Consider the following 12,302-nt stretch of genomic DNA (forward strand, 5'->3'; position numbering starts at 1 on the left):
GAACATGATATTGCTTCATTTTTCTGCATCCTGTAGATATTTTTGCATCATAGTTTTGCTGTTCAGGTTGATATATTTGATATACACAATACATCACATGCACTCTTCCCATCTACCTTGAGCTTGGCTGTCATCAGCACACCAAACACACTGTGTGCATGTTTTTGCATGTTTATCTATTGTAGGACGCTGTTCTACATGTATGAAGTATTTCTGAGGTCAAGGGTCACTGGGAGGTGTTGTTCTGGATCCTGCAGCACTGCTAGCTATTGGCTAACTTATTAGGAATGTCCAGTGCTTGAAGTGGGCACCGCCCCCCCCCCCCCCCCAAAAAAAACAAACAAACAAACAAACAAAAAAAACCTAAAGGCAGGAACACACCAAAAACACAAATCAACAAAAAAACAGTTTTTGTTCATCGCCCGACTAAGTTTTCTCACCGTCGGCTGAAATTGGTCCTCGTCGGCTTTTTTTCTGCCAATTCGACATGTTGAATCGGCGTCGGTCCATCGGGCCATCTGATCATTCTGATTGGCTGTTCAGATATTGCCACCTGCTGGTTCGGAAAGGCATTTCATCTCACGCAGGCGCAGAACGGACGTGCTGCTTGGCCGTCGGCTGTCGAGCGTCGGTTTGGTGCGTCAGGGCAACTTTGGACACAGACGCTGCCGATGTGAGCCAACCCCGCAGTCTGCTTTCGTCGCCACTAGTTCGTCGGCGTTAGCTTGGTGTGTTCCTGCCTTAACTCCACTCCCGGAAACTCAATTTCAACCAAGGTGGACCCTCTACCCAGCCCCCAATACCCCCCACCCCATCGGGAACGGTATTTCAACCTGCACCCACACTTTTTACTCTTTTCCCACTTCAAGCACTGGGAATGTCAAAAGTTTTAAACAGACAGATCTTTGTATGTTGTTTTACCTTTATCAATGGCCATTCTTTTGCTTCAAAGTAGTTCATCCCAAAATGAAAAATCTGTCATTATTTACTTTATCAACATGAGGGAGAGTAAATAGAGCACTGAAGTGATGATGAATTTTTGCAGGCCAGCCAAGAAGTTTATTACCCTGGTTCCCTTAACAAAAAAAACAATAGGATTTTTCCATTGGCTTTTGGATTATTGCAGAAAATATGCTATGTGACTAAACAAAAGTTATTCATCATGATAATCTTCACTAATTATGAATTTATGAATTTTAAAGCCTAAATACAATCGCCTGAAATAAAAAGCTAAATGTTAAACTACACCACGGTTGACTTCAACATCACCACCATTAACGGTGCAATGATATTACGCAGCGCCTCTCAAATGTTTCCATGGTTGCAAGGCACGCTCCCTGTACAAACAGGGGTTCACAGCCGCTGCGTAATATAATTGTGCCTGCTGCACCCATGGTACGGCAGCAAAGTTCCTTGATTATTACGCCGGAATGAGAGTATAGTTCCTAACCATATCGGCCTAGAAAATCGCAACTTTTCATTTTTCGTCGGTCTTAGTACACGATGTAACTACAGAAGAGTCAAGTTTTAAATAGGAAAAATATCGAAACTCTTTGGTCATTTTTGAGCGAGATGCTAACGGTCTAATCAGATTCAATGAACTATGCTAAGCTATGCTAATAGTGGTACCGCCAGACCCGGAGATCGGCTGAATGGATTCGAAAACGGTAAAACTCAACTGTTTAACTCTAGGGGAGTTGGAAAATGAGCCTATTTTCAAAAAAAAGTGGAGTGTTCCTTCAAGCTTCTGACTATTTCAGTCTATATTTAAAAAATGTTTTTCCTGAAAGTTTGTTACAATAGTTCACCAAAACATATATTATAAACACACTGGGGCTGTGAAAGCAGACTAGTGAGTAGACGAGTTTTCCTGTCCGGCTTGATGACATTCAATGTTCCACTCAACCTCTATAGTCCCATTTACACACTTGTTAGCAACCGCATATTTCAAGATAAGTAAAAGGATTAAAAAAATTAAAAGGAGGGTTTTGTGTCATAGAATAAGATGTGAAAATATCTTGAGCTTGTGTTAACAACAGATCTTATTTCAGGCATTTAACCAAAAAACCCAACCCAAAAACAAACATTGGCTTCATGGCGATGGAATTGGACTTGCTAAAATGCAAACTCATCTCTGGGTTTTGGCATACAAAAATGCATCAATCTATAGTGACAGAATTTGAATTTTTGGGTGAACTATTTCTTTAAGTGTGTCACATGCTGAATGCACCTGCCTCTCTCGATTTATCTCTGTCCTTCCAACCCATGTCACTGTCACGCCTTTCCTGACACCTGTAGTGCAGTACAGGCTGGCAGTGCCCAATATGTTCACTGACTGTCTTTCAACTCTGTCTCCTCAAGACTCTCTGCCCTAAAAATACATCATTATTGTCATGGAGTAATTAAAGATGAAAAAAAGTAAATTAATTGTAACAATATTAGCTTAAATTGCAAATTAGAAAAGGGGATCCCACTTTATATTAAGTGGCCTTAACTACTATGTACTTGCATCAAAAAATAAGTACAATGTACTTACTTCATACTGAATTGCAAAAACTTTTTCTGCTATTGAATTGGGATACGGGTAAGGTTAGGGAAAGCTTTGGTGGTATGAGTAGGTTTAAGGGTAGGGGTAAGGTGTAAGGGATGGGTCAACAGTGTAATTATAAATGTAATTACTGAAATTAATTACAGATGTAATTACATGCAGGTGTTTTTCAAATATAAGTACAATGTAAAAACATGTATGTATACAATAAGTGCATTGTATCAAATCATTCATTTAAATGTAAGTACATAGTAGTTAAGGCCACTTAATATAAAGTGGGACCGAAAAAGAATCCATGACAAATTGAACATTTTTTTTTTTTTTTTTTTTTTAAAAAGGCAGTGAGGCAGGGTTGAAAAATAAGTCAACCTTACCTCATGGGTGTTTACTCTACTTCTGTCAAGGTCGGGTTCACTGTATGAGGTAGGCCAAACTAAACCACCGCACACCGTCCTTGGGGTGACCATCACTGTATCTCCCTGCTGGTCTGTGCGCTACTAACCAAAAATGTGACTTCAGGGTCACCTCCAAACGCTGCTGGGGCATTACGTATACGTTCTTTAGTTGTTATTAAGAGGTTATTGTCCCCTCCTGGTGTGGTAGGCTCCCTGTGGCGCTATGTCAGGGCGAGCATGACCCTTTCCGGGTACCTGCCACCCCTCTGCGACCCTAAAGATGGAAACCTGCTCATGGATGGAGGATACATCAACAACCTGCCAGGCAAGTACGCCCCAGAGCAACCCTTACTCCACTGAGAGAGGGCCACTGGGGCCAGAAACACAATCTGGCTTGGACAATTACTTAATTTTTGCCTTTAAAGAGCTATGTGGCTCTAAGTAAGTATAATATGATTTTATTTTTGATAATATCATTTTGAGGGTAGAATGAGTGGTTTTGCTTTATCCATTTGAACTCAGAATTAGTGTCTATTTTAATATGATAATCAGTCAATTTGGCATTTGGAAGATTTTCAGTACATTTGAAATTGTGTTTTAGACCATCTGGTAGTTAAGTTTATGAATTGTTCAGAGACAAATGGATAAAGTTTTGCAGGGATTGGGTGGTGGGGACAAAGATGGTCAGTTGTTTGACCTCTAGTCTTCACCAGTCTTTTAAAAACATGAAATTTGATCCGATTGTAAATGTCAGTCATTGTAATTTGATGTTGTTGTCTGGTGTATGATTGGTCTTAAATTGCGATTATAAATATTTGATGTCTCTTCTTTACAATATAAGGAAGTGCAATTTAATGTAGTCAAATTTTCAATTGACTAATATCCTGAATAAAAAAGCAAAGAAAATGGCCCTAAAAATCACCAGATGGCAACAGCATAAAGTCCTTGAGTTTGCAGTGCAACATAATAGGCAGAAAGACAAAATTCACATAGTTTAGATGTTGCATTTCAAATTGAGGCTTCTTAATTAAGGGGAAAAAGACAAGATTTTGCATGTGACGTTCCGTGTTTTTATTTGATCCGATTTATTTCACAGCAATCAAGCAGTTTGCACTGCCAAAGACAAAATTATTCCTTGCATGAAGATCACCTGTGTTTCATCCCTCTGAACATATAAAGCTAATTGGAAAACTCAATTTTTTGTAATGCATCATTTACGTTTTAAAGCTAATTTGTTAAGTTTTAATTGCGTCTTTATAACTAGTCATCATTGATTGTCTTTTTCCATCCTTTGTCCTGAACTCCTGCAAGGCTGTTTCACCAAAATTCTCAGCAAAAGTTTTTAGAATTCATTTACTTCTAAAATGTCTTACTTTTGAACATAGATGTTTATTCGGTCATATTCCTGATGAAAATGTCAGCTTTCCAATTATGGGTTTGGTGAAACAGTGTTGATTGGTGATCAGTTATTACTGTAAGGATTTTGTCTGAAATATTAACATTACTTTGATTCTTCCTGCTACCATGTGGATGTCTGTCTTTGTGCGTGTGCATTTGTTTGCATTCAACTGGCATTCTAACGCCCTGCAGCGGACATAGCTCGTAATATGGGCACAAAAACAGTCATTGCCATTGATGTGGGCAGCCAGGATGAGACTGATCTCTGTAACTACGGTGACAGTCTTTCTGGCTGGTGGCTGCTATGGAAACGAATCAACCCGTGGGCGGAGAAAGTGAAGGTGAGTCAATATTGTGGGATATTAGACTTCTTATGAAGCCAGAGCAGTTTCAACTTCAGAAAACTATCAGAAAAATTCTTGACCATGATGACATTTCTAAATGTAAAAAGCTATTTCATTTTTACATGATCAGAGTAAAATGTTACAGTGCACAGCATAAATGAGTACACCCCTCTGAAACTTAACAAATTCAGGAATTACTCTTTACTTAGAAAACATGTTAGGGTTCTTTAGAGATTCCAGCAAGCCTGTTTGATCAATTACCAAAGAAGCATGTCAAAATTATTCAGGAAAATAAGATTTTCTTAGCAAAGTGATAAAATGTTATGTTGCAAAAATGAGCACACCCTCTTGAAAGTTGCTAAATAAAACTAAATAACAAAATTTCTGGTGTAAGTTTAAGGCAATTTTTGATCAGCAGGTAAGTATGTTGAAATAAAAACATTTAAAGAGAAGTAATTTATAGACAGTTTAAAGTGTTATATAGCCCACTGAATCATTCTCAGACTTAATGCTGACAACAATGGAACCACTTGGGAGAGAACTGTTAGGAGACTTATTTCTTGGCACAAAAGAGGACAGTGGTACAAGAGGATTACCAAATCATTGTTTTAAGTGTGAAATTATAGCAAAAGCAACACAGAAATTCAAAAACAATGGACTTGTGACAAGGCCCCTGAAATAATCAGGCCTTCATTTTAAGCTTTCATTTAGTGATGAGGGATTTTTTTGCTAGATAAAGAGCAGGAGAAATATCAACTGAGTGTCTCAAAGCCAGCAAAAGCTATGAAAAGAGTGACTGTTTATCTCACAGAGTAAGATGCAGCCTGCAGAAATGACATGCATGGTTGTTGTTCTCACTGGGACTACCTACTGTAGCCAAAGCACAATATTTAGGCCCATATTTACAAAATATAGATTCTGGGAATCAATACTGTGAGACCAAATTAATCATTTTGGATCTAACAGCATCCAAAATGTTATGGTGTTGCTAGAGGAGGAGTACAGTGAGAAGTGCCTGGTTCCCACAGTAAAGTTCAGTGGTAGTAAAGCTCTTACATAGATAGAGATGAATGAGTGCTGAAGGTGTAAGGGAGTTTATCAATGCTGTCATGAATTCCCACAACACTGTGTAATTTAACACACAAACTTGAAACAAGATGTTACCCTTTCCTCTTTCCCTGCATTGTTGGGCATTTTTTCAACATGACAATGAGGATATGCATTCTCCCAAGGTGAAAAATCTACTCAATCTTAACACTCTTGAGCGCCTTTGCGGGATTCTGTAGAGACGAGTTGAGCAACACTCCCCATTAAAGATCAGGGCATTTAAGGAGCTCATCATCCAGGAGTTAAACAGAACAGATGCGACAATTTGTCATGAACTTGTACACTTCGTGCCAAGAAGGATCAGAGCAGTATATTTAAAATTATGGAGGGCATACTAAGTACTAAAATATTAAACATTTGTTGAATTAACTCTAACGTGTACTCATTTCTAAAATCCTTAATTTAAACAAAATTGGCTAATTTACTTTCTTTTTTTCTTTTCTTTTTTTTCTACAGATATTAATGATGTATTTCTCTGTTTTTATCATGTATGTTTAATACATTTCAGTTTTGCCATCTGTCCATGAATTGTATTAGGAATCATTAAGAAAATGCATCTTTTTTATTTGTTCAGGGGGTGGGGGGGTGTACACATTTATGCTGTGCACTGTATATTTTCATTGTTTAAATGTTACATATTTTATTCTTTACAAATATTTATTATTTAATTTAATTACACTGTTTCTGTGTGTAGGATATTTCAGTCATAATTTTACAAGGTCTCTGAAGAACCTCTAGAAGTTTATGAAACTGTACTTCACAGAACAAATGTACAGTGTATGGAATTGATTGTGCTAGCTTAAAAAAATGTTTAAAAATGTCTTTCAGGTGCCTGACATGGCTGAAATCCAGTCCCGTTTGGCCTACGTATCCTGTGTACGGCAGCTGGAACTTGTCAAGAAGAGTGCATACTGCGAGTACATTCGCCCACCCATCGACCGCTTTAAGACCATGGACTTTGGGAAATTTGATGAAATCTATGTGAGAACACAAAAGCCCATATCTACAATAAACACAGGGGGCGATTATTCCATATTGTCTTGATACTGTATAGTTAATAGCAGTAGAGTATTTATTTTAGTGTGCATATAGCTGTTATTCCGAATTATAAATGACCCCCCACAACTGGCATACTGAAAGTTTTCTGTCGTCTTTCAGGATGTGGGTTACCAGTATGGTAAACTGGTGTTTACTGAGTGGGCTCGTGGGGACATCATTGAAAACATGCTGAAAGACCATCGCTCAGCGGACTACAATGACAGCAAGAAGACTGATGTGAGTTTTCTTAGTAACTCATTTAAACAAGCCATCGTTCAATCACCCTTTTTTGTCTATTAATATCATTCCCGTGTGATTGGCTGTTTGTTTCAGTCATGCACGTGTCCCAGTGCAGACTTCACTGATCTAGCTGAAATTGTGTCCCGGATTGAGCCAGTACAGAGTTATTTAGGAGCTGATGGTCAGTTAATCAAAGAACATTTCTTTTACAACTCTGACAGAGTTAGTATCATATCATGTACTTGCTGTACATTGTACTTGTACTTAACTGATGTTCCTGTGTCTAGCAGAGGAGTCTGACTATGCGACGGAGTACGAGGAGGATGGGATGGACACAGTCAGAGAGGAGGAGGGTGAGGAAGAGGAGGAGGAGGATGCTGAAGACCCTGAGGACCAGTCTCCTGGAGAATGGGGACCAAACGGGATCTTCACAACAGTGAGTATATACACACAACCTATTATATATGGCCTTAAAAGTTAACACAGTAACTAACCACATAACCGGTGAAATTAAAAACATTTTTGTGTAGGATGAAGAGAAGACGATCCGTCAGAGGAGGAACATTACAAGGGACCTCAACATGGACTTCTCTGGAGTGTCAGATTGATGAAAAGCGAGTAATGCAGGGTCCAAAGGTTAAAGGGCAATGGAAAGAGAAGCAGAGTCCCACCAAGGGCTGAGGAGTGTAAAGATAGATACAGAAGAAAAGACTTCTGAATTAATAAGATTGTTGGGAAGTCGCCAAAGATACTGTGATTTAGACCCATTAACACTACATTACCCACAACTTGTCACCAAAGCTGTGACTCCCTCTATTATCCTTTTGCTTTTGGAATTTTTTTTCAGCTCAAGACTCTGCAATAATGGGGTCCAGGGACTGTGGGGGCCTAGCTAGGCAGAGGAATCGCTCCTTGAGATGCTGTGCCACTGAAAAATAGGGCCTCTATATCTTTTGAGATGTTTTGGTATTTTACGTCTTAAATGTCTAAAGGGAGTTTCATGAGAGTGATGTCTACAGTGGCAGTCAGTATACCTCTATCCTTACGTTATGGTCTGTTTCCAGACTATACCAGTTCAGTAGAGATAGTGTGTAGTGTGTCTGGTTTGTGATTTTTTTATTTAATTTTATTTAATTGAATTTAATTTTTTGTGAGGGTGTGTTTGTGTGTGTATGTGTGTGTGTACGGCACGACCTAAACATTCATTGGCAACTTCTCCCATAAAATGCCTTCTAGACTTACAGTGGTTTTCCCAGAATGCATTTTTAAAGGTCTGAAGCAGAGAAAAGACAGCATAGGTTTAGAAAGACTTCAGAGGGAGTAATGCTGATCATTTCCATTACAATGATTAGATTGTAATGGTAGATTAGTTTTGATGGTATTTGATGCAAGGTTGCCATGTCTGCACGTTAGTAGGAAGTGAACATGGTAGAGAGCGAGGAAGTGAGCATTGGGGGTGAAACACAGAAGAGAGAGCAGCAGAAAGCAAGGAAGTGAGAGGTGCAGAAAGCAAGGAAGTGAGTGTGGAAGTGAGAGCGTCAGAGAGCAAGGAAGTGAGTGTGGAAGTGAGAGCGGCAGAGAGCAAGGAAGTGAGTGTGGAAGTGAGAGCGGCAGAGAGCAAGGAAGTGAGTATGGAAGTGAGAGCGGCAGAGAGCAAGGAAGTGAGTGTGGAAGTGAGAGCGGCAGAGAGCAAGGAAGTGAGTGTGGAAGTGAGAGCGGCTGAGAGCGTGGAAGTGAGTGTGGAAGTGAGAGCGGCAGAGAGCAAGGAAGTGAGTATGGAAGTGAGAGCGGCTGAGAGCGTGGAAGTGAGTGTGGAAGTGAGAGCGGCAGAGAGCAAGGAAGTGAGTGTGGAAGTGAGAGCGGCAGAGAGCAAGGAAGTGAGTGTGGAAGTGAGAGCGGCAGAGAGCAAGGAAGTGAGTGTGGAAGTGAGAGCGGCAGAGAGCAAGGAAGTGAGTGTGGAAATGAGAGCGGCAGAGAGCAAGGAAGTGAGTGTGGAAGTGAGAGCGGCAGAGAGCAAGGAAGTGAGTGTGGAAGTGAGAGCGGCTGAGAGCGGCAGAGAGCAAGGAAGTGAGTGTGGAAGTGAGAGCGGCTGAGAGCGTGGAAGTGAGTGTGGAAGTGAGAGCGGCAGAGAGCAAGGAAGTGAGTTTGGAAGTGAGAGCGGCAGAGAGCAAGGAAGTGAGTGTGGAAGTGAGAGCGGCAGAGAGCAAGGAAGTGAGTGTGGAAATGAGAGCGGCAGAGAGCAAGGAAGTGAGTGTGGAAATGAGAGCGGCAGAGAGCAAGGAAGTGAGTGTGGAAGTGAGAGCGGCAGAGAGCAAGGAAGTGAGTGTGGAAGTGAGAGCGGCAGAGAGCAAGGAAGTGAGTGTGGAAGTGAGAGCGGCTGAGAGCGTGGAAGTGAGTGTGGAAGTGAGAGCGGCAGAGAGCAAGGAAGTGAGTGTGGAAGTGAGAGCGGCTGAGAGCGGCAGAGAGCAAGGAAGTGAGTGTGGAAGTGAGAGCGGCTGAGAGCGTGGAAGTGAGTGTGGAAGTGAGAGCGGCAGAGAGCAAGGAAGTGAGTTTGGAAGTGAGAGCGGCAGAGAGCAAGGAAGTGAGTGTGGAAGTGAGAGCGGCAGAGAGCAAGGAAGTGAGTGTGGAAGTGAGAGCGGCAGAGAGCAAGGAAGTGAGTGTGGAAGTGAGAGCGGCTGAGAGCGGCAGAGAGCAAGGAAGTGAGTATGGAAGTGAGAGCGGCAGAGAGCAAGGAAGTGAGTTTGGAAGTGAGAGCGGCAGAGAGCAAGGAAGTGAGTGTGGAAGTGAGAGCGGCAGAGAGCAAGGAAGTGAGTGTGGAAGTGAGAGCGGCAAAGAGCAAGGAAGTGAGTGTGGAAGTGAGAGCGGCAGAGAGCAAGGAAGTGAGAGCAGCAGAGAGCAAGGAAGTGAGAGCGGCAGAGAGCAAGGAAGTGAGAGCAGCAGAGAGCAAGGAAGTGAGAGCGGCAGAGAGCAAGGAAGTGAGTGTGGAAGTGAGAGCGGCAGAGAGCAAGGAAGTGAGTGTGGAAGTGAGAGCGGCAGAGAGCAAGGAAGTGAGTGCAGAAGTGAGTGGAGGTGAAACATGGAAGTAAGTGCGGAAGTGAGAGCAGCAGAGAGCAAGGAAGTGAGTGCGGAAGTGAGAGCGGCAGAGAGCATGAGGAAGCATGAGGATTGCGGAAGTGAGCAGGGAAGATGAGAGTGAAAGATGAGTGACAGAGTGAGGATGGGTGTGAGAAAGTGAATGAGGAAGGGAATGCAGAAGGCAGGGAGTTTCATTATTGCCAAAAATATCTCATGTGGATTTGAATGGGTGTTTGTCTTTAAACAGTGTTTTTTTGTTTTTTTAGCCTTTCAGAAATGCAGAGCTACTTGTGCTTCAGGTAGATGAGGTTGGATGCCTTATTTTGTTATTGCACATTCACAAAGCAAAAAAAAAAAGAGAATATGAACAAAATGGACACCTCCAATATTATATCAGACATGAAGATGTAAGGAGTTTAAATTGACATATTGTTAAATGAGTGCCAGGAATGCAGTATCTAGTACTGAAGGAGATTTTCCTTGCACTCCAAAGCCAAATGTCATCCTTTCCCATATTCATCAACCCAAAAATTGTCCATAACAAATGTATATTTCCCTGAAACCTTACCAAGATGTACAAATTCCTCAATCCTTGATGCTTTTGCTTTGTTTCGGTCTTTTACGCTGAGACATCTTTGTTTTATATGTTTATGAGAACTGAAATGATTGCCAACTACTATTTAATTTATTTGTTTTACCACTGGCTTTTTTAAAACAGCTTTTTAAAACACTTTAGAGATTGTAGAGAATAACAGTAAACGATTTCTTATTTTGCTTGATTAGCATTTTTGCACTGATGATAATGAGGAAATAATTTTGAATGTGTAATACGAGAGTCTGTTGAGGGTCAGACAGGTTATATGTGTGACCGTTTGAAGCCTCAGAAATAAATACTGAACAATGAAAAAATTATTAATAAAATCTTATTTAATGCCATGCTGACTAAATCACTTTTTGAAATATGATTTAATGTTCCTGAGTGATTATTCATGCCTTTTTGAATTGTAAAGCAACTTTACGCATGGGAAAGTCTACATTTATATAAAACCTATTCTGTTACATTGCTGTGAAAGGACAGATTTAGCTTTAAAACTGGATTTTTTCAATTTGTTATTAGCAGCACTGTTGATCGTGGACATAGAGGTTTATTCACATTAACAAACCTGAGGAAAGGAATGAAATCTCTCTGGGTCATCAGGATTCTGCTTCGACATGTTTCATCTTTTCCATCAGACATTCGGAGATGAGTGTTTGTGAGATCATAAGCATCTGTTGAATTTAGTAAAGAGAACAGGACACTGACCAAGCAAATATAGTAAACAATAGGATAAAAACAACAAATTATTTCCGTGTTTTTTGCCATAAAATTACATTTTATTATGTACAGAAAGTGCACACACATACAGACACACACTCGCACCGAAATGTGTTGTCAGCGCTGCTCTGATGATTTTATCAGTAAAATAGTTTAAATATTTTAAAAGAAAATCAGACCAATCGTCAAATGACTCGAACAACCGGTCGGGCAGTATTGCCAGATGCTAAAAGACATGCTTCATCTTGGAAATAAAAATAGTAATTTTGCAAGCTAAAATCCATTTTATTATTAGTATTATTTATTTTTTTAAATATTTTTACAAAATAAAAAATAAAAAATGAATTTTAACTTCAGTTTCTTTGAGCATAGGTGCATTCCTACCAGGACATTCTTATCCTTCTCAAATGATAAACCATGGTTTAATAGGAAACTCAAACAGCTTTGTCATGTCAAAGAGGATGTTTATAGAAGTGGGGCAGTTTTCAGTCAACGACCTGGCATCAGTCTGGACCATCACAAAGTACAAGTCACCATTCCCCCAATCTGTGGAGAATCAACAAATGGCTGAGGATCTAATTTAGTTTTAATGCAGGTTTGAAAAGTTCAGACTCACCCCACACCCACGCTTTAGACATTCACCAACACCTCCTGCAACCCCCCTCCAGCCATCCAACCTGCACTTCAGGTCTTGTGTGGAGGACGTATTCCAGGTCTTCGAAAAATAGAAGAGTAGGAAAGTGTCATGCCCAGACTACAGACCTCTCACATCTGTAGTCATGAATTCGTTTGACTGGTGTTGGTCTACCTGAAGAACATCACTTGACACTTCCTGGACACCC

General features: G+C 40.5%; 2 protein-coding genes across 12 annotated transcripts in view; both read left to right on the plus strand.

Annotated features, from left to right (window-relative positions):
* Positions 1-8,797, plus strand: part of pnpla6 (patatin-like phospholipase domain containing 6) — a 44,857-nt gene extending 36,060 nt beyond the window's left edge. For 3 of the 5 annotated variants that reach the window (XM_048196477.1, XM_048196474.1, XM_048196479.1), the window contains 7 exons: positions 3,152-3,268; positions 4,534-4,682; positions 6,621-6,773; positions 6,951-7,067; positions 7,164-7,251; positions 7,358-7,506; positions 7,601-8,797. In XM_048196477.1, the coding sequence (XP_048052434.1) occupies positions 3,152-3,268; positions 4,534-4,682; positions 6,621-6,773; positions 6,951-7,067; positions 7,164-7,251; positions 7,358-7,506; positions 7,601-7,678 (851 nt within the window). In that variant the 3' untranslated portion in view covers positions 7,679-8,797. The remainder of the gene's footprint in view (positions 1-3,151; positions 3,269-4,533; positions 4,683-6,620; positions 6,774-6,950; positions 7,068-7,163; positions 7,252-7,357; positions 7,507-7,600) is intronic. The other 2 variants (XM_048196478.1, XM_048196475.1) reach the window with 2 other exon arrangements.
* LOC125272000 (flagellar attachment zone protein 1-like) lies at positions 8,648-11,081 on the plus strand. Of its 7 annotated transcripts, XM_048196486.1 has the most exons (6): positions 8,648-8,767; positions 8,816-8,839; positions 8,888-9,091; positions 9,150-9,497; positions 9,556-10,117; positions 10,165-11,081. In XM_048196486.1, the coding sequence occupies exons 1-6, from the start codon at positions 8,702-8,704 to the stop codon at positions 10,230-10,232; spliced, it is 1,272 nt and encodes a 423-aa protein (XP_048052443.1). In that variant the 5' UTR covers positions 8,648-8,701; the 3' UTR covers positions 10,233-11,081. The 7 variants fall into 7 exon arrangements, with proteins under 7 accessions (XP_048052443.1, XP_048052442.1, XP_048052445.1 ...); XM_048196485.1 differs by having other exon boundaries at positions 8,816-9,091; XM_048196488.1 differs by lacking the exon at positions 8,816-8,839 and having other exon boundaries at positions 8,662-8,767.
* Positions 11,082-12,302: the final 1,221 nt, after the last annotated feature.

The sequence above is a fragment of the Megalobrama amblycephala genome, linkage group LG7 (assembly GCF_018812025.1).
Source record: "Megalobrama amblycephala isolate DHTTF-2021 linkage group LG7, ASM1881202v1, whole genome shotgun sequence".
In the NCBI taxonomy this organism is placed as follows: domain Eukaryota; kingdom Metazoa; phylum Chordata; class Actinopteri; order Cypriniformes; family Xenocyprididae; genus Megalobrama; species Megalobrama amblycephala.

Excerpts from the sequence above, each read along its gene's own strand:
- LOC125272000 (XM_048196481.1), top strand. The coding sequence starts at position 8,702 with ATGGAAGTGAGAGCGGCAGAGAGCAAGGAAGTGAGTGTGGAAGTGAGA. Across the intron at positions 9,092-9,149 it reads GAGCGGCAGAGAGCAAGGAA|GTGAGAGCGGCTGAGAGCGT; the intron begins GTGAGTGTGGAA and ends GTGAGTGTGGAA. Across the intron at positions 10,118-10,164 it reads GAGCGGCAGAGAGCAAGGAA|GTGAGAGCAGCAGAGAGCAA; the intron begins GTGAGTGCAGAA and ends GTAAGTGCGGAA.